The sequence below is a fragment of the Pygocentrus nattereri genome, chromosome 18, assembly GCF_015220715.1.
Source record: "Pygocentrus nattereri isolate fPygNat1 chromosome 18, fPygNat1.pri, whole genome shotgun sequence".
NCBI classification, from domain to species: Eukaryota; Metazoa; Chordata; class Actinopteri; order Characiformes; family Serrasalmidae; genus Pygocentrus; species Pygocentrus nattereri.
This window is the reverse complement of record NC_051228.1, coordinates 26118190-26136797: the sequence shown is the minus strand read 5'-3', so window position 1 is coordinate 26136797 and position 18608 is coordinate 26118190. Positions and strand designations below refer to the sequence as shown.

The window sequence follows — 18608 nt, the reverse complement described above, 5'->3', positions numbered from 1 at the left end:
TGGCATATAAATATGCTGCGGCAACAAAGAGTCCTGGAAACATAGGGCCTTGAGAATTTAGGTACACTCCAAGTAAAGGCTGTAACCTACCAAGTAGTATCATTCACAGCATACCTAAATCATCACACACTGTCCCTCTAACGGCATCGAGCTATTAAGTAATCTTGTATAGATTAGCATCTGTAGCTATTCTTGGTGCTACTTTTTGCAACTTTTCCTTCTTTAGCTTTTCAGCAAACTACTTCCTGGTAGCATTTAAAGTCTGAAATAGCACTGGCAGTTGTTTTTGTTCTGATTTTGGTGGTTTGCTGAATTTTTTTGGCTTATATCAGCAGGGTAGCAATCACAGCTTTCCTAGGTTTTTAGCTTTCTGAGAACTTAGTTGTACCACAAATGTGAGTAGAGTAGTCATGCGAGGAGCTGTTTGGTTCAGCCTCCTTATCACAAAGTGGTTGAATTAATGTGCTGAAACGATACAAGCGTTCTTGGCCACAACAGCGCTTTACGATCCTGTGGCTAGAGGGTTTATCTTAGAGTGCATGCAGACCTGCTCTGGTGGGCTTCTAGCATACACATTCTGGGCTGTAATGGTAAACAGACATGCTGTGTTACTCTTTTGTCCCATGACTTGACAGGCTGCTCTCCTTAAACTCTGTGCCCAGAGTTAGAGATAGCATCATACCGATGATGTATTGATTGATAGTGATATTGCTTCAAAATGTTTCCTTTAAAAACAACTAAAAATATCACTTTCAGTGAAAATCTGTGCAAAATTAGACTATTTAAAGCCCTTCTAATTTAGCACCATGTTATAGCTGTTCTTATCTTATCTTATCTTATCTTATCTTATCTTATCTTATCTTATCTTATCTTATCTTATCTTGTGTTATCTTTGTTCCATATGGCTGCTGTTGTTTTCACATGAGTTATTCTCAATTCACTTCATGTAATGTTGTGCTGTGATATTTCAGGCTAGATTTGTCATAGAATCAGGCTGGATTTGTTCTTTTTTAACCCTTCAAACTCAAATCTAGCAGTGTCTGCTGATAGAGGCCCAATCCCATCATAAAAGGAGATCAAAATATTGGTCTCAGATGAGGACGAAAGGTCAATTCCTACAAACACCATTATGGCAGGCGTTCAGGAGCGGACTTAGCATGGCATTAAAAGTGCACTTCCTGTGCTGGAGACTACTGAATGTTCCTGGAGAAGGTAAACACTGGCGAGGCCTCTATAAATAGTGCCCCAAGCTGCGCCTGCTGACACAGTTGCGTCTGCTGGGGAAGTTTCACATTGAAACCCATATGATGCCCGCTGTAGCCTCATCTCTCTCCTATTTCAGGCTCAGGCCGTGTGAGTTAGACACCCCTCACTGTCATTCCCAGGAGTCTCCATGTACCGCCTGGATGCTTTCCTTTTGCAGTCAGATTACATGGCTGTGGATTAGATGAACAGTAGTTGATGCACTGCATGCATGTGTATATTTGTCATGTCCGTACAGGACGACTCACAGTTGCTATGAGAGCATATTTTTCATGCAGGCTTAGCCAAAGCCCCAGCTTATTGATGAAAATGAGCAAAAACAAAAAGTTTGGCATCAAAGAATAAAGCTAAAATCTTCACTATGTTGTTTTTGGAGCTAAACCAAATAGCATATTTGGGCCATTTGCCTTGCTTTTTTTGCTCATTTGCCCAAGTATTGTGATTTATTAAGACTCCTAAACCTATTCTTGAATTTAAGTATATGAAGGGCAGCATTCATAAGGGCACAAAGTTCCTACCTAAGCCTTTCATAACAACTGACACATGAAAATTACTTAATTATTTATAACAGTGAATGCTAACAATGTCAGTTTTCTTTAAAAGTTGCTTTTGCCCGTGTTGATGTCATTTAATCTCAGCAAATGTTAAGACATCTGATGCTTGTTGGAAAAAGCCTGTATATGTCTATATAGGTTGATGCCAGTTATCACTAGTGTTGTTGTCATATAACCTTATAAACACTTGTGTGTTATATTTTGTGAGTTTAAGATTTTTGTTATGATTAGAATTTGAAGAATGAGAATTGATCCTTTACAATTTTTTTTTATTCTTTTACCTTTTTTTTTGTTTCAAGACAAACAAGTAAAAGTTAGAAATGCAGAACGAGCCACTGTATTTCTTTTGGAGATATTCACAAAGCAGAAACATGAGATTAGCTGTCACATAAACCTTCTGCTAATCTGGCCAGAGCATGACTGGTCACTTTTTGCATTAGGGGCAGAAGTGCTGTGTAGACATGACATGGCGCTTCGCCTCACCTTGCCTGAAACACCCTGCCGAAGGCCCCCTCTCCGATATCCCTCACGTATTCGATGTTGTTGCGTGGGTACTCCAGCGTCAGCAGCTTAGAGTTGAGCAGGAGGGGCAGGCGCTGGTACATGGGGTTGGGGTGCAGTCTGTCCAGTAGTAGTTCAGAAGGGAGAGCAGTGAGGGTAGGGGTCTCCATGGCCCTGCTGAGGCCAAAGCACACATTACAAGCTTAGAGAGAAAAAAAAAACTACACATTGATTTTATTAGAGGTGACATTTATGAGCTGCTATTATTAGTATTATTATTATTATTAATTAGGGTTGTAAAAATGCATTGATGAACTGCACTGGTTCTGAAATTGTGTGTGTGTGTGTGTGTGTGTGTGTGTGTGTGTGTGTGTGTGTGTGTGTGTGTGTGTGTGTGCGAGGGTGGACAGCAGGCACAGGCTGCTGACTGGCTACAGCTGCTAAAGGAGAACCCTTCGCTGGCCACTTGTGATATTTTAAACATCTGGTATTTTTTACATAAATTGTTGCGGCTGTTCATATTTAAAAATAATGAAATGGTAGGTCCTTCAGACCAACTGAGTGCCGACATGAACACCACACAAGGCTTAAGACCATAACATATTAGTTTTACAGAGTATAAGCAAGCTAGGGCCTATCTTATATTGATGATATATTGCATATTCTTGATTTTCTCCTTATTCTATACATATGAATATTTCCTCATCAATACATCATCAGTAATAGTCATATAGTCATAATATTCTATGTCTTTTGTCTACCGCCCCCCCAAAAATAAAAACCATGAATGAGGTGGTTGTTCACCCACCTTTTCCGACGTTTCCACATTTTCTTCCTCTTGTGACACATGAGGATGAGTATGGTGAGGAAGGCTGCACCTGCAAAGCCTGCGATGATGAATATGATGACGCTCATGTAGTAGGCAGTGGAGACGGGGGAAACCGGGTTTGGAGGCACCGATTTAGGAGCAGATGCTGCTCTCACACTTGTCACTGCTGAGAAAGGAAAATGGTTTTGAGAATAACTGATACTGGTGTATTACAAATTATAGTACTAGGATTATATCAGTAGTCCATTCTGAAGTAGTGGGTACACTGTAACTAGTCAAGCCAGCACCTACAGCCATGCTGAAAGGTAACAGTACCTTCTCCACATTTGGGCACCAGGCAGTATTCCCAGCGTACTCTGGGGCTGCTGGAGTAGCACCATGGCCTGTCACTCTCTCCCCCGGGATTGCGACAGAAATTCTCTGCGTTCCTCAGCTCAGGGATGATGTCCACAGGCAGCCTGTGAGGGTGAGGATCCTGAGAGGAAGAGTGAGAATCACTACGATGAAGTTGTACCAAAAAGGGGTCCGATTCATGTCTATCATGTGCCAAACACAAGATACTCAAAAGATAAAGGTTTCAGAAAACAGGGACATGCTAATGTAGCTAAAGGCAGTGCATAAATATGAGGGTAGCTGTGCATAAACTCAGAAGGGTCCACTTCATAGAAAAACAAACTTTCCTTTTTTTTTTTTTTTTCATAAAACAGTTTCATAATGTACTGTTCTCTCCCCATATCTATATTTTGCTGCTGTCAGAACAAAACCTTGTATCTTGTTTTTCAGTTTTTGGCATAATTTGAAAATACATGTTGGCATTTACATTGTGTGTAAATTTCATGGTGAATAGGCCAAAAGAAATAGCTCAAAATTACTTGGAAAAAAGTCTTGTTCCATTGACTTACATTAAAAGTACAGTATGTTTTTTCCTTCTTTTCCTCCTGTAAAGTTATCATTTTTTAGATACAAGGTTTTGTTCCGTCAGCAGTGATATGGAATTTTAGCTGTAAAAACAGCTAAATTTGGCATTATTTAGACATCACAACCATGTACACATTTATGTCTCAACTCCAACTGAGCTCTGACAAAATCCTTCTGGGAAAATCTGTTCAATTGGTGGCCATCTTTGCAATGCTGGCAATGCTGCCGAGTTGACTGAATTCGAATTGGTACTGTAATAAGGCCACCATTGCAGCAAGTCAGTTCATGAAATTTCTTCCCTTCTAGATGTTCCATAATCAACTGTGAGTGGTAATAATAAATAATGGAAGTGTTTAGGAACTCAAACCAACAAAGTGTCAGACCACATAAAGTTACAGAACGTTTTGTCGAGTGCTGAGGAGCATAGTGCATAAAAGTCACCAACACTCTGCTGACTCAACTGCAGAGCTACAAACCTCTTCTGGGATTAACATCAGCACAAAAACTGTGAGCCAGGAGCTTCACAGCATGGGTTTCCAAGGCAGTTGAATGCAAGCCTGACATCACCAAGCACAATGCCAAGCGATGTAAAACATGCTGCCATTGGACTCTGGAGCAGTGGAAACATGTACTGTGAAGTGATGAATCTCTTCTCTATCTGGCAGTCTGCTGGAGGAGTCTTGATGAATGTTACCTGTCTCACTGCATTGTGCCAACTGTAAAGTTTGGTGGAGGAGGAAAAATGCTATTGGGTTGGTTTTCAGAGGTTGACCTAGACCCCTAAGTTCCAGTGAAGGGAAATCTTAATGCCTCTGCATACAAAGACATTTTGGACAATTCTTTGCTTCCAACTTTATGGGAACATGTGAGGATGGCCCTTTTCTGTTCCAGCATAACTGAGCCCCAGTGCATAAAGCAAGGTCCATAAAGGCGTGGCTGGGTGCTGTGGAAGAACTTGACTGGACCATACAGAGCACTGGCATCAAACCTATCAAACAACTTTGGGATGAACTAGAACAGACACTGCGAGTCAGACCCTCTCATCCACCATGAGTGTCTGACCTCACAAATGCTTTCTGGATGAATGGGCAAAAATTCCCAGAAGAGTGGAAGCTGTTGTAGCTGCAAAGGGGGACCAACTCCTTATTATTGTGTATGGATTTAGAAAGGGATGTCAGAAAAGTCCCTGTAGGTGTAATGTGTGGTTGTCCCAATACTTTCGTTCATGTTATGTATATGTCCAAAAGCCCCCACTCAGCAGCATTTGTTTTCATTGAATTAAATGACTAAGACTTACTGTTTTCTTCTTTTTTGGATATACAGTATAAACTATGCTGATTGCCTGTATAAGTAAACAAAATTTTTTAATTGATGTTAAGTTGATATTTAGCAACATTTCTCAATTTAAGTGACCAAATTGTCATTACCATGACACATTAAGAAGGAAATGATGCCCTGTATATATGGATGCGTGGAATATTTTTTCCCCAGTTTTTCTTTCCATACTCTGTAAACTGTTGTTGAACGAAGTATTTGAAAGCAAATTCTCAACACATTTAACAAAGTTGGTATTTCTCATTAATTGCTGCAGCACATTGACAGATATTAAGTATTTCTTTTTACTTGAGTTTGGTTCATATCCTTTGAGTTTAAAGGACAACATTAGAATAACATCTTTTTTTTTATTCCAAAAATAATACTGGTATTAGTAATGAGAAATGGATATATGGACACTCAGACAGTTTACTTCAGCCCTGGGGATTAACTTTTTATCAGTGTTTTCAATAGAATTAAACTACAATGAATTATGCCTGTATATTACAAACTAGTTTTGTGTGTCTGGCTTCTGACATCTCTTCTCTTTGTTATGAAAATGTTTGCTCGCTTTACATTATTCATATCATCCGGATATCATGCACCATATGGCAGCTTGTTTGGGTTCATGTTTTGTTTGAAGCAAATGACAGAAACTGCAAAACTAGCCAGAAAAGTTATTTATAAAGACGAAAAAGCTTGTTTGTGTGTAGTTGTATGAGCATGTGCATTTGGGTGTTGGGGTTTTATGCAAGTCTTTGCTCTTTTGCTTCTCCTTTTCCCTCAAGCCCACGTCATAAGTTGCCTTGGATCTCTTTATTCAAAGACCATCACTAATGACTATGAATAAGCCTGGTTGGCTGTGTTTTTATCCCAGCTCCCCACTGGGACTAATTAAAGTGAAAACAGATAAATATTTACCTGCTGGTCCCAGCGCTGACAGGGAATACCAGACACGGTGACATTGTGTGTTCCTTGATACAACCTTCCTCTGTCATTGTAGCATGTTGCTGTAGGAGTAAACACTGATCTGTAAGTTATGATGGTATAAATCTGCATTTCCTGCCTCTTTCATCTCACTTTTATTTGTATTCAGGCAAATCTATTAAGTAATAATGGAGGAGAAAATGATGCCAAGTGTAAAATGTCACTTACTTGTAATTTGGTCTTTCTTGAGTTCTGTACAGCAAAGAGAAAATTGATTTTAAAAAACATATATGCGTTTAAAATGTATTATTTTTATTATTGTTATTTTCTATTTTTATTCTAATTGTTTTGGCATTCACTTTTCAAAAAGTGATTATTAAAGAGAGACTCCAGCATGTTACAACCTAATCTGACACATATGTATTGTGACGACAATTTCAACACGTTTCCCGTACTGTGCATCAGCAACTGCCCAATGGCATCTATTATTCATATGTTTGATATCAGTGAATTTTCTGTTCTTTTACTGAGGACAGGAAAACATGTCAGAATCATTGCCCATGGTAATCAAACACATCCTGCAGATACTACACACAGACACTAAGATAAAAATGCTGGAGTACTGCTTTAATACCAACATCCCATCAGTCATATAGATATAGATATAGATATTTATATATCACTGTTGTTGGGACAAAATCCCATATCTCCAAAATAGTAACTTTACAGGTGAAGGAAAAAACCCACCTTACTTTTAACGTATGTTTTTCAAGTCATTTTGGGCCATTTCTTTTGGTCCATTCATCATTAAATTTACAAACGATGTAAAGGACAACAGGGCATTTTCAAATTATGTCAAGAACTGAAAAACAACAAAAATGGAGATACAAGGTTTTGTTCCAACAGCAGTGATTGTGTATATATTGTGTACATATACACATATTGTATATATATATATATATATATATATAAGGATAGGAAAGAAAGCCTTTTCATTCCTAGAAGAGTGTCATGGAAATGGACATTCAAGAGCCAGTCCAGATGTTATTTGGTAAGACTACTTTTTTGACCCATAAACAATACACTGTGGAAAATAATCCATATTGACTAACCCATCTACAATAAGAATTAGTGCAGTTCAAATCAAAGGTTTCTACAGCTGTTCTTACCCACAAAAGCCACAGAGGTACATGAGCCTGGATCTGCCTGCAGGCTAGGCAGTGTTCCACAGTCCGGTAGAATGATGCTCAGGCCTGGAGAAACGACTCCCCTGTGACTCCTCTCATCCATAGAGCGCCACTCCTTATAACAGTACAGCTCCTTCACCACCACACAGTGCTCCCTGTGAGGCAGTTCAGAGCCAGCATTCAGTACTGTGCAGGCGCAGTGTGAGGGGAAAAGTTTACAGTTCCACAACTATCCCAGTCCCAAATGTGGACATGAGGCAGTATGAGAGCATTTTAGTTAATGGTTTGTTAGCTTGTCTCCCTCTGAGACTGAAATAACGAAGTCATATATTATATGACAACTGAAAATGATCCTCCTTATAAGTCAGATTTATATTCTGTCTTTAAATGCATTTAAATGGCCCATATACTATCATTTTTCCTTTTTTTTGTTATTATATTTTATTGTTTTTCCTTGAAGTCCGTTTGTGTGTGTGTGTGTGTGTGTGTGTGTGTGTGTGTGTGTGTGTGTGGTTTTATGCACCGAAAACAGCCATAATATATTTTTACCTGACAAATTTCCACCCTATATTTATCCAAATTAAACAGCCTTTTTTTTGTTATTGTGCTTTCAAGACTGATATATATGTAAATGAGCTCTGTTCCAATTGGCTTCCCTGAATTGTCCATCATTAAAAAAACATTCTGGCACCAAATCATTCCTCACCTAAATGAGAGGGGCTAAACTGCTCTATGCTGAATAAGTGAATAAGAATAAGACTGAATATGTCAATGTTTTGGTTTTTGTGACCTCACTAAAACAATGACTTCAAAATGGGCTGTTTTTAAAGCTTCGTTTCCACATGTGGACCTTATTGACTAGGCTGTGAATGGAGGATTTTGAAACTTGAACTATGTTTACATACTATTTTAGAGTTTTTCATTCTAAAAAGAGAAGACACTTCAGGTTTCTGTGAAATGGGCCGCTTAAAACTCGAATTCAAGATCTATGTTTGCTGGGCCACTCAGTGAGCTCTTACTGAGTCACTGACTGACTGAGTGACTGACTGATCTGAAGTGTCCCTGACACACGTTACTCAAAAATACATGCAGAAGCATAGCCAAAGATAGACAGTAGGCTGCAGTGTGCAGTGTTATACAAAGCCACCTCTACCAATACTACAAATTTAATTAAAACAAATCATGGGACTTATAGAAGGCAAGTGCTCCTATTTGAGTTTGAACAATGTCAGTAGGAGTTTTTCCTTTATTTCGTTGTGTGGGCAGCCTTATATAACTATTTGTTATATGACGATAAAGTCATGAAGTGCTAGTACATGACCACTGAGTGCACTCGAATGTAAAGCGGAATACTATTCCAATGTGTTGACGGCTATTTTTGCAGTGATGACTTTGTAAATAGTGACCCAAGTTAATGTTAGATAGCTCCAAAGCTATAATGCTAGTGCTATACGCTAGCAGCAAGAGAAACAAATAAATGTATGTTTCGCTTGCCTCCACAATATACATATGATCCTGAACAACAGTAGACATTTGTGTAAGCGTACATGCACCATCTTAGAGTCTGATAAAAGTTACTGTGCTTATTTTGACCAGGCTAGAAAGCTAGGTCAACCTATCTGTTATTACAATGAGTATAATCCTTCAGTTTAACTCGACTCAACATAAAAAATCAACATTCTACCTATTATTATTGCTAGTATTAGAAGCAGTAGTAATGTACTGTGCTAATAATACTGTTCTGTACTGGTCCAGGCAAACTGGATTGGCCTGGTCTTGTTTAAAACAGCATTATCACTAATCCAGAGGTCCTCAGTCAAGTCTTTGGAAACCCAGAAAGTCCATGTTTTCATTCTGTTCTAGCTCCAAAAACGTGAGACAGGTAATCTATGTACGTGGTCTACACTGTCCATCAAAGTTTTGGGACATTTTGACAGTTTCATATTCAGTGTTACATTTTAATAAAGTAGAAGAAAAGGGGGCGGGGAGTCTTGTTAACATAAAACATTTACAACTGTAACAGAAAAGTTCTGTGGACTGACTGAGAGTCCCTGAGAACTGGATATTGGTTGGCTTTACCTGCAGATGGGTTTGGGTGAAGGTCCCAGGCCGGAAGGGCTGCAGTCCTGGAAAGTGTTGTGGCAGAGCAGAGAGCGTGCAGCCGGCCTGCACAGAGCACTGGCCCCATCCAACTCTGCCCAGCTGCCCTGGGCCAGCAGCTCTTGCTCCTCTTCAGGCAGGGAATAGTTAAAGAAGATGAGTGCATCTCGTCTCAACACACCACGACACACTTCACCCCGGTATGTACTGCAGTATCCAGCACTACCTTTATACAGCCTGCACAAATCAACAGCACATGTCAAAGTACAGCACAGTGGGAAAACAGCTTGTTCTTGGCAGACCTGCAGTATTTAAGATATGAGAGAAGGTGTGATTATTAACACCTCTGAATAGGCTGTACTTTATTTCTTTTACAAAGGTCGCTATAAATCTCATTTCTGTTGATCCATACATGATGAAATGTTTATACACATGTGATGTAAAGAGTGGCTGTCTATGGAAGCCCATTTCTCATAGAGGAGAAAAACTGCCTGTGGCCTTTTTTTGGCTTTCTCTGTTTCTGTTCACCTTCAAAAATGATTTATTTCCTCAAAATATTGTCTCAATATCTAAAATAGTGACTACTTTTATCTAAATATTGACTTAGTCTCTTGAAATATTGACTTTCTTGAATATTGACTTTCTTGGATTTGCGGTACATTGAAAAATGGAGTTCTTTGTTTGGAAACACATTTATTTAGATCAAAAATGAATTTATTTACAAAAACATTTGGACATATACTCTTAAAAACAAAGATGCCAAACAGGGTTCTTTGCACAATTCCATAAAATAGCCAATTTTTTTGGTTCCCTGTGTGAGAGTGAAGAACCTCAAAGAGCCTCTATGTAATGTAAATGTTTGAGAAAGAGCCCTTTAATTTTATAGAACTGTTACATTAAGTAAAAGTATGTAAAGATGACTGGTTGTAATTTTTGTAGCACTTTTAAAATGTGAATTTTCTCACTGTAGCTTTTCAAATAAGCAAGAAAAAATAATCCTGCAAAGGTTTCGTTAACCAAGAAGTTGCTAAAACACTGTTAATACTGTGGATATATGAAGGTTCACCACTCAGCTTCATGTTAATAAAAGTGTCCTCCTCAGTTGGAAGATCAGCTTTTGCCAAAATTATGATTTGACCATTTCCCCTCAAACTATTCTTAAAAGCAAAGACTGAAACTCTTTTGGTTGAAAGGTGGTTTAAACACCTGAATGTGATGATGAGCGCTGAGATCACTACAACTGGATAAAATGTGCAGCTTTTGGCTTTTCCCCACTCTCTACCACAGATATCATCACATTTCTCATATATTTCTGTGTCTAAATGACTGCAAAACAGCAAAGAAGGCATGCTTTCGTTTCTATTAAAGCCGTTCTGAAAAGTTGGCTGTACCCAAACTTTTGATAGGTGGTCTCCATGATTCGTTTGGAATGCATTACCAAACAAACTGAAAACAAACACTAAACCATATGTTACTTCTAAAAGGAATGTTGAGTAAGGGTTTATACTGGGGTAATGCATTCTATTCACCATTGCAGGCCTCCTTATGTCTAATGTAAAGTATGTTTACACACTGGACAAGAACAAAGCGCAAAGCACATGACTCTTTTATTCTATTTAACTTCCCTCTAATTATGAGCAGATGTCAAATCTGAAGCAAATCTTAAGGAGAGTTTACTTGAGTTCATATGTAACTTAGACCAGATGGCACGGGCGGCTTAATGTGCAGCAGCAGTGCATCACAGGACGCTTATGTATATGTTTACATTCATCGACTCTTATCCACTCCACATTGTTCCTTTTTCCAGTGGCAAGTTAGCTGCTGGCAGGAAAGCCATTCTTGAGCTGCCAGACATCATGATAATGAATTTTGCCTTGCATATTTTGTCTCCAATTTATGGAATTTATCTGTTCTTTTTGATCAAGATTCTGCATCATAATTTAGGCCAAATCCAAGACTTAACGCCTTTGGATGGGATTACCAAAGGATTCAACAAAACCACAGGAAGCAATAGATATGAATTCATATTTATTGCTGGGATTTAGTACAGAAAAAAACATATGGAAGGAAATTATATAGCAAAATTTCCACTGATGAATGAACACAAAGTTAAATTTATCAAGTTGAGGGATTGAATAGAGCACATCAATGAGTTTAACAGTGCAGTTAATCGTGTTTGCATTGTAGGATGTTCTTACCTCCATTCTATGGGGAAAAAACAGGATCCAGAAGCCAGCAGCAGGAAATGGCCCAAGAAGAAAGAAAAAGTTAAGCCGTTTTTCTTCAACCATGACAAAGAATAATGCATCCACTCTGCAAAGCAGGCCATGCTTGTGATGTTGTGCTTGGCCTACAATGTGTGTGTGCATGTGTGTGGCCTGGAGGAAAGCAGGTGTGAACTTTAGCGCGTCTGAATGGGCACAGTTAAAGGGGGTGCTGGTAGAACCCCCTATATTTTATGCAAACAGTGGTAGGGCAACATATTCTGCTCAAAAAACATTACTTTCTCTGCTTTCCTGGTGCATATATCATCAAGAGGTTTTGAATTAGCACAGCACTGCTGTGGCCATATGTGGTGGCTGTGGGGCTGAGTGAATCATGCTTTTATGAGGAGCATATATTATACAGCTGCAATGTTTAAATCACAAGAGATGGAATTTGCATTACAGCCAACTTTATCAACAATGCTGTCTTAAGTTTTAAGTGGGGAACGAGTTAGACCCAGAGCATCTGAGAGCATAGCAGAATTTAGCTCTAATCCCAGTCAAAAAAATCTGATCCAGGTAATGAAGGCCTTCAAATGCAACTGAATACAAGAAACAGGGGCTGGATTCACAAAGGTGTCTTATGAAAGAATGAATGTCTTCTTAAATGTGTGCTTTTCTTGACTTCATTTCTAAGAAAAAAGTTACAAGAAATTATTATTCTTCAAACATTCTTTGGTATTCTTGAAGAATAACCATGGTAATTTTGAAAATAATATGTTCTTAAATGTTTTGTCAATGTTACGACAGTCTTACACTCTACTGTCTTTAGGCAGTAAGAGTTGACAAGGTTAGTGTCTAAATTTATCTTGGACACTGTCTCTGCTTTTTCTGCCCATCTTCATCAGTCTCCCCCTCCCTGGTATCATATTTTCAAATGAGGTTTTTTTTTTTCTTGTAGGCTGTTTCTTTCATCATCTCTTCTAGTTCTTATTTACTACATTTTTTAAAATGTTTGGTTTGATGTTTTTCCTTTGCTTTGCTCCTCTGGGCAAACAGGTAATACCAATTCAGAATGTATCTTGCATTGTTTATGGCATATGGTAAAATTCAACGTAGCCATCGTAAGAAAACAACGAAGGTTATCTTTGATACAAATATTTGAGAATTTCTTTTTTTATTTGAGAATAGCATTTAAGAACATTCTTATGAACTCCTTAGTGTTTGTCATAAGAATCATCTTTTGTCTTAAATATTTTCTTAAGATGCTTTCGTGAATCCGGCCCCATGCATGTTGGATATGAACCCTCCAGGGTGGTAGTATCTCCAGGAGCAGGATTGGGCAGCCCAGAGTTAGACCAATCAGAAACACCCAAGTTCTGGGTCACATGATTAACATCTCAAACCAGAAAAAGTTCTATAAACTAAGAAGTATTGCTGAAGTACAGGTATTAGTTAGTAGCAGCTTTGACTATTGCAAAGCACTTTTTACTGAACATTCTGAGAAAACAAGCCACTTGTACAGAAAGTACCAGCACGAATGCTAACCAAAACAAAACAAAAGCAACAAAAGCTCACATCACCTTCTTTTTAAAATAGCTGCGCTTCCTCACGGTATTATTTAGGACAGATTTTATAGTCCTTTAATTGGTTCTGAAAGCTCTTAATTCTGTTCATGCACCTGCGTGCCTCACAGAATGTCTGTTTATGTTCCAACATGCGATTTTAGATCTGTAGATTCTCTTTCTGTTTCACATCAAACATTATGGTATCTGTCATAAGTAACTGTAACACGAGACGGTTCTATTCCTGAACATGGTCTATTATGACAACTGCTGTCAGCATATGACATCTGCTATAACATGTTTATGGCACAATTATGTCAGTGTTATGAAACAGCGTTGAAGTGTTACTGATATTTTTCCCAAATCGTTCAGCTCTAGAAGATTGATCTGATTAAAAGTTCAGTTCTGAAGTGACCCTGTAATGCAGAGGAAAAGATTGTGTTAGCTTGAATAACATGATTCTGCTGTGCTGTTGCTGAATTCATTTGGACATGTAAAAATATGATCGAAGAAACCTGAAAATGTGTAGCCCTGCTATTATCTATGTGTCTGCAGAGTGTTTGGTTAGTTGGTAAAGAACAGCTTTCCTAACAAAGGAGGCCTGACTGACTGAAATAACAGCCTCACCAAATAAACAAACAGCTGATGAGCTTTAAAAAAACCTCAAAGCAATTCCATTAACTGAAACAGCTAGACAAGTATGTGCTTATAAACAGTGTAGCAGTGTGGACTGAAGCCCTCAACAGCCCAGGCTCATTTAGAGGGTAAGAAAATACAGGCCACAAATATTACAAGACTAAATTATAAACACAAAGGCCACATTATAAATTTTATACAGCATTCAAATAGAACAGGCCTCAGCAAGCTTAGGCTGTAGTATGTTGCATTGAAAATATGATTATTTTACAATGTGCAGCACTGAATGCAGAAAAATGATTGAAAATGTACATTTGGAGTCACTTGCCGTGTTAATTATGCATGTGATTTGTTGTGATATGCAGTAAGTAACAAACTGTTAGTAACGTGATGCAAAATATATTTTAAAAAATGAATAATGAACATTTCCAGCATTTTTTGTAATATTTTGCAATACTTTTACAATATTTTTTAAATCATAGAAGATATATTCGTGCACTGTAAATACTTTATAATGTCATATATCATTGCTGTCCAATAAAAACCAATATTTATAATATTAATAGGAGAAGTTATTAGCTTTGAAATTTGATTACCTCTTTGTGTATGTTATTATAAATTCATTTGATCTTACACACTTAAAAAAAGATGGTTCTCCAAGGGTTCTTCTGTATAGAACCATAAACACTCAAAGGACCTTTAACATGATTAAAGGCTTCTTAAATGATTCTTCACATTGATGGAGATTGTGCTGTAGATGGTTCTATATCCAATGTTTTTGAACAGGGTTCTTCTGTTATTATAAGCTTGAAATTATAACAACCATCAAACCATTTTTGGTGCTATATTGAACCATTTTCTAAAAGGTTCTGTATAGAACCATCTACAGCGCATTCTACATCAATCTGAAGAATCATTTAATGAACCCTTTAATCATACAAATGGTTCTTTAAGTGTTAATGGTAACCATTTTCTTTACCTAAGAACCCTTGAAGAACCATCTTTTTAAGTGTTTCATGTCTCAATTCTTTTTCAGCTTCCTGCAAATGATTTGGAACATGGCCGTGTGTGGAGGCCTAGCATCATATTAGTCATTTTATACATGCAACTTGCAACAAAATTAGTTTTGCATTATTGAAAACATTGATTTCTATATCATGAACTGTGATATTAAACTTCTGAAAGCTAATGTATGTTGTCTTTGTCATATGAAAACCTCATAACTCCATTTTTAATTTGTTTAATTGATCTATTTTTGAATTTATTTATGTTTATATGTAATTTGAAAGTACTGGCTGTCTTTTACATTGTGTGAACATTTCATGGTGAGCAAGCCATTAGAAATGATCTCAAATGACTCTGGATAAAAAACTTAGCACATTAACAAACATGAAAGTTAATGTATGTTTTCCTTCTCCTATAAAGTTACAATTTTGGAAATATGAGGTTTTCTTATGACAGTTGTCCTGTCTATTTCTACCCACCTAAGACGGTGATTTTGGCTGTAGCTTTGACAGTGTTGGCTCCTCCACTGTGGTGGTTGGTGGCCTGGCAGGTGTAGAGGGCTGGTTTATTGACCACCACTCGCAGTACTGATAGGATGACCTCCCCAACCAGAGTCTCCTCTACTGACGCCCCCATGATCTGCAGAAGAGAAGCAATTTTGGACTCGTTAAAACCGCTAAATTAATGTTTAGTATTAATTTTAGAACTTAATAAAACTCAAGACTTAGCTTAATAAATACTATTAATTATTTTTAGAGTTCACCAGCTGAAGGATGAGTATGAAGAAAGAATTCCAAACAGTCTGTGTATTGCTTTAATACAACTATTGCAAGGTAAAAACCCAGATGACTGCTTCAAATGTACGATTTTAACACTGGCAACTTGCTTACAGCAAAAAAATTTAGCTCCAGCAACTTAAAGTAAACCTCTCCTTGGATCACCACCTTATCGTGGTGGAGGGGTTTGCGTGCTTGAATGATCTTAGGAGCTATGTTGTCTGGAGCAAAAGCTCCTGGTAGGGTCTCCCATGGCAAACTGGTCCTAGGTGACAGGTCAGACAAAGTGTGATCCATAATAACCCCTATGAAGACACAAAAGCAGGACTTGTGTACCCTGCCCGGAACAGGGTTACCGGGGCCCCACCCTGGAGCCAGGCCTGGGGGAGGGGCTCGCCAGCGAGCGTCTGGTGGCCGGGCATTTACTCATGGTGCCCGGCCGGGCCCAGCCCGAAGGAGTTACATGAGTCCCCCCTCCCATCGACCCACCACCAATGGGAGGGGCAGTAGTAGGGGTTCGGTGCGTTGTGGATCGGGCAGTGTCCAAAGGCGTGGGCCTTGGCGTTCTGATCCTCGGTTGCTGAAATTGGCTTTTGGAACTTGGAACGTTACCTCACTGGCGGGGAAAGAGCCTGAGTTGGTGCGCGAGGTTGAGAGATACCGGCTAGATATAGTCGGGCTCACCTCAACACACAGCTTGGGATCTGGGTCCAATCTCCTTGAGAGGGGCTGGACTTTATTCTTTTCTGGAGTTGCCCATGGTGAGAGGCGGCGGGCAGGTGTGGGCTTTCTCATAGCCCCTCGACTCGGTGCCTGTATGTTGGGGTTTTCTCCGGTGGACGAGAGGGTAGCTTCCCTACGCCTTCGGGTTGGGGAACGGGTCCTGACTGTTGTCTGTGCTTATGCACCAAACAGCAGTTCAGAGTACCCAGCCTTCTTAGAGTCCTTGGGAAGGGTGCTTGAAGGTGCTCCTCCTGGAGACTCTATTGTCCTACTGGGGGACTTCAATGCTCACGTGGGCAATGACAGTGAGACCTGGAGGGGTGTGATTGGGAGGAATGGCCTCTCTGATCTGAACCCGAGTGGTGTTCAGTTTTTGGACTTCTGCGCAAACCACAGTTTGTCCATCACGAACACCATGTTTGAACACAAGGATGTCCATAAGTGCACATGGCACCAGGACACCCTAGGCCGCAGTTCAATGATTGACTTTGTAGTCGTGTCATCGGACTTGCGGCCATGTGTTTTGGACACTCGGGTAAAGAGAGGAGCTGAGCTGTCAACTGATCACCACCTGGTGGTGAGTTGGATCAGGTGGTGGGGGAAGATGCCGGTCAGACCAGGCAAGCCCAAACGTATAGTGAGGGTTTGCTGGGAACGTCTAGCAGAAGAACCTGTCAGATTGATCTTCAACTCACACCTCCGTCAGAACTTTGACCAGATATCGGGGGAGGTGGGGGACATTGACTCAGAATGGGCCATGTTCCGTTCCTCCATTGCTGAAGCGGCTGACTGTAGCTGTGGCCGTAAGGTAGTTGGTGCCTGTCGGGGCGGTAATCCTTGAACCCGGTGGTGGACACCCCAGGTGAGAGATGCCATCAAGCTGAAGAAGGAGTCCTACCGGGCATGGTTGGCCTGTGGGACACCAGAGGCAGCTGGCAGGTATCGACAGGCCAAGCGATCTGCGGCTTCAGTTGTCGCCAAGGCAAAAACCCGTGTATGGGAGGAGTTTGGTGAGGCCTTGGAAAGTGACTTTAAGTCGGCTCCGAAAAGATTCTGGCAAACCGTCAGGCGACTCAGAAGGGGAAAGCAGTGTGCCACTAGCACTGTATATAGTGGAGATGGTGTGCTGCTGACTTCGACTGAAGACGTCATTGGGCGGTGGAAGGAGTACTTTGAGGACCTTCTCAATCCCACCGACACGTTCTCCAGTGAGGAGGCTGAGTCTGGGGACATGGGAATAGGCTTGTCCATTACTGAGGCCGAAGTCGCTAAGGTAGTTAAGAAGCTCCTTGGTGGCAAGGCTCCAGGGGTGGATGAGATCCGCCCTGAGTTCCTCAAGGCTCTGGATGTTGTGGGGCTGTCTTGGCTGACACGCCTTTTCAACATTGCGTGGACATCGGGGGCGGTGCCACTGGATTGGCAGACTGGGGTGGTGGTGCCTCTTTTTAAAAAAGGGGACCGGAGGGTGTGTTCCAACTACAGGGGAATCACACTCCTCAGCCTCCCTGGCAAGGTCTATGCAGGGGTACTGGAGAAGAGAGTCCGGCTTATAGTCGAACCTCGGATCCAGGAGGAACAGTGCGGGTTCCGCCCTGGTCGTGGAACACTGGACCAACTCTTCACCCTCTCCAGGATTCTGGAGGGTTCATGGGAGTTTGCCCAACCAGTCCACATGTGCTTTGTGGATCTGGAGAAGGCATTCGACTGTGTTCCCCGGGGTATTCTGTGGGAGGTGCTTCGGGAGTACGGGGTACATGGCTCTTTGCTACGAGCCATTCAGGCCCTGTACAAACAAAGCAGGAGTTTGGTTCGCATGGCCGGCAGTAAGTCAGACTCGTTCCCAGTGAGAGTTGGACTCCGTCAGGGCTGCCCTTTGTCACCGATTCTATTCATAATTTTTATGGATAGAATTTCTAGGCGCAGTCAAGGGATGGAGGGTGTCTGGTTTGGTGACCTCAGGGTCACATCGCTGCTGTTTGCAGATGATGTGGTCCTATTGGGGACATCAGGCCGCGAACTTCAGCTTTCGCTGGATCGGTTTGCAGCCGAGTGTGAAGCGGCTGGGATGAGAATCAGTACCTCTAAATCCGAGACCATGGTTCTCAG

The 18608-nt window shown here is 40.3% G+C and overlaps 1 protein-coding gene across 2 annotated transcripts in view; it reads right to left on the bottom strand.

The window, feature by feature from the left end:
• The window catches only part of musk (muscle, skeletal, receptor tyrosine kinase), a 40493-nt gene that overhangs the window by 4705 nt on the left and 17180 nt on the right, over positions 1 to 18608 (bottom strand). The window contains exons 7-15 of one of the 2 annotated variants that reach the window (XM_017700213.2): positions 15483 to 15642; positions 11792 to 11798; positions 9573 to 9830; positions 7476 to 7648; positions 6535 to 6558; positions 6301 to 6389; positions 3463 to 3622; positions 3127 to 3313; positions 2301 to 2495 (exon numbers count right to left, since the gene is read on the bottom strand). In XM_017700213.2, coding sequence (XP_017555702.1) covers positions 2301 to 2495; positions 3127 to 3313; positions 3463 to 3622; positions 6301 to 6389; positions 6535 to 6558; positions 7476 to 7648; positions 9573 to 9830; positions 11792 to 11798; positions 15483 to 15642 — 1253 coding nt within the window. The remainder of the gene's footprint in view (positions 1 to 2300; positions 2496 to 3126; positions 3314 to 3462; positions 3623 to 6300; positions 6390 to 6534; positions 6559 to 7475; positions 7649 to 9572; positions 9831 to 11791; positions 11799 to 15482; positions 15643 to 18608) is intronic. The other variant, XM_017700214.2, reaches the window with a different exon arrangement.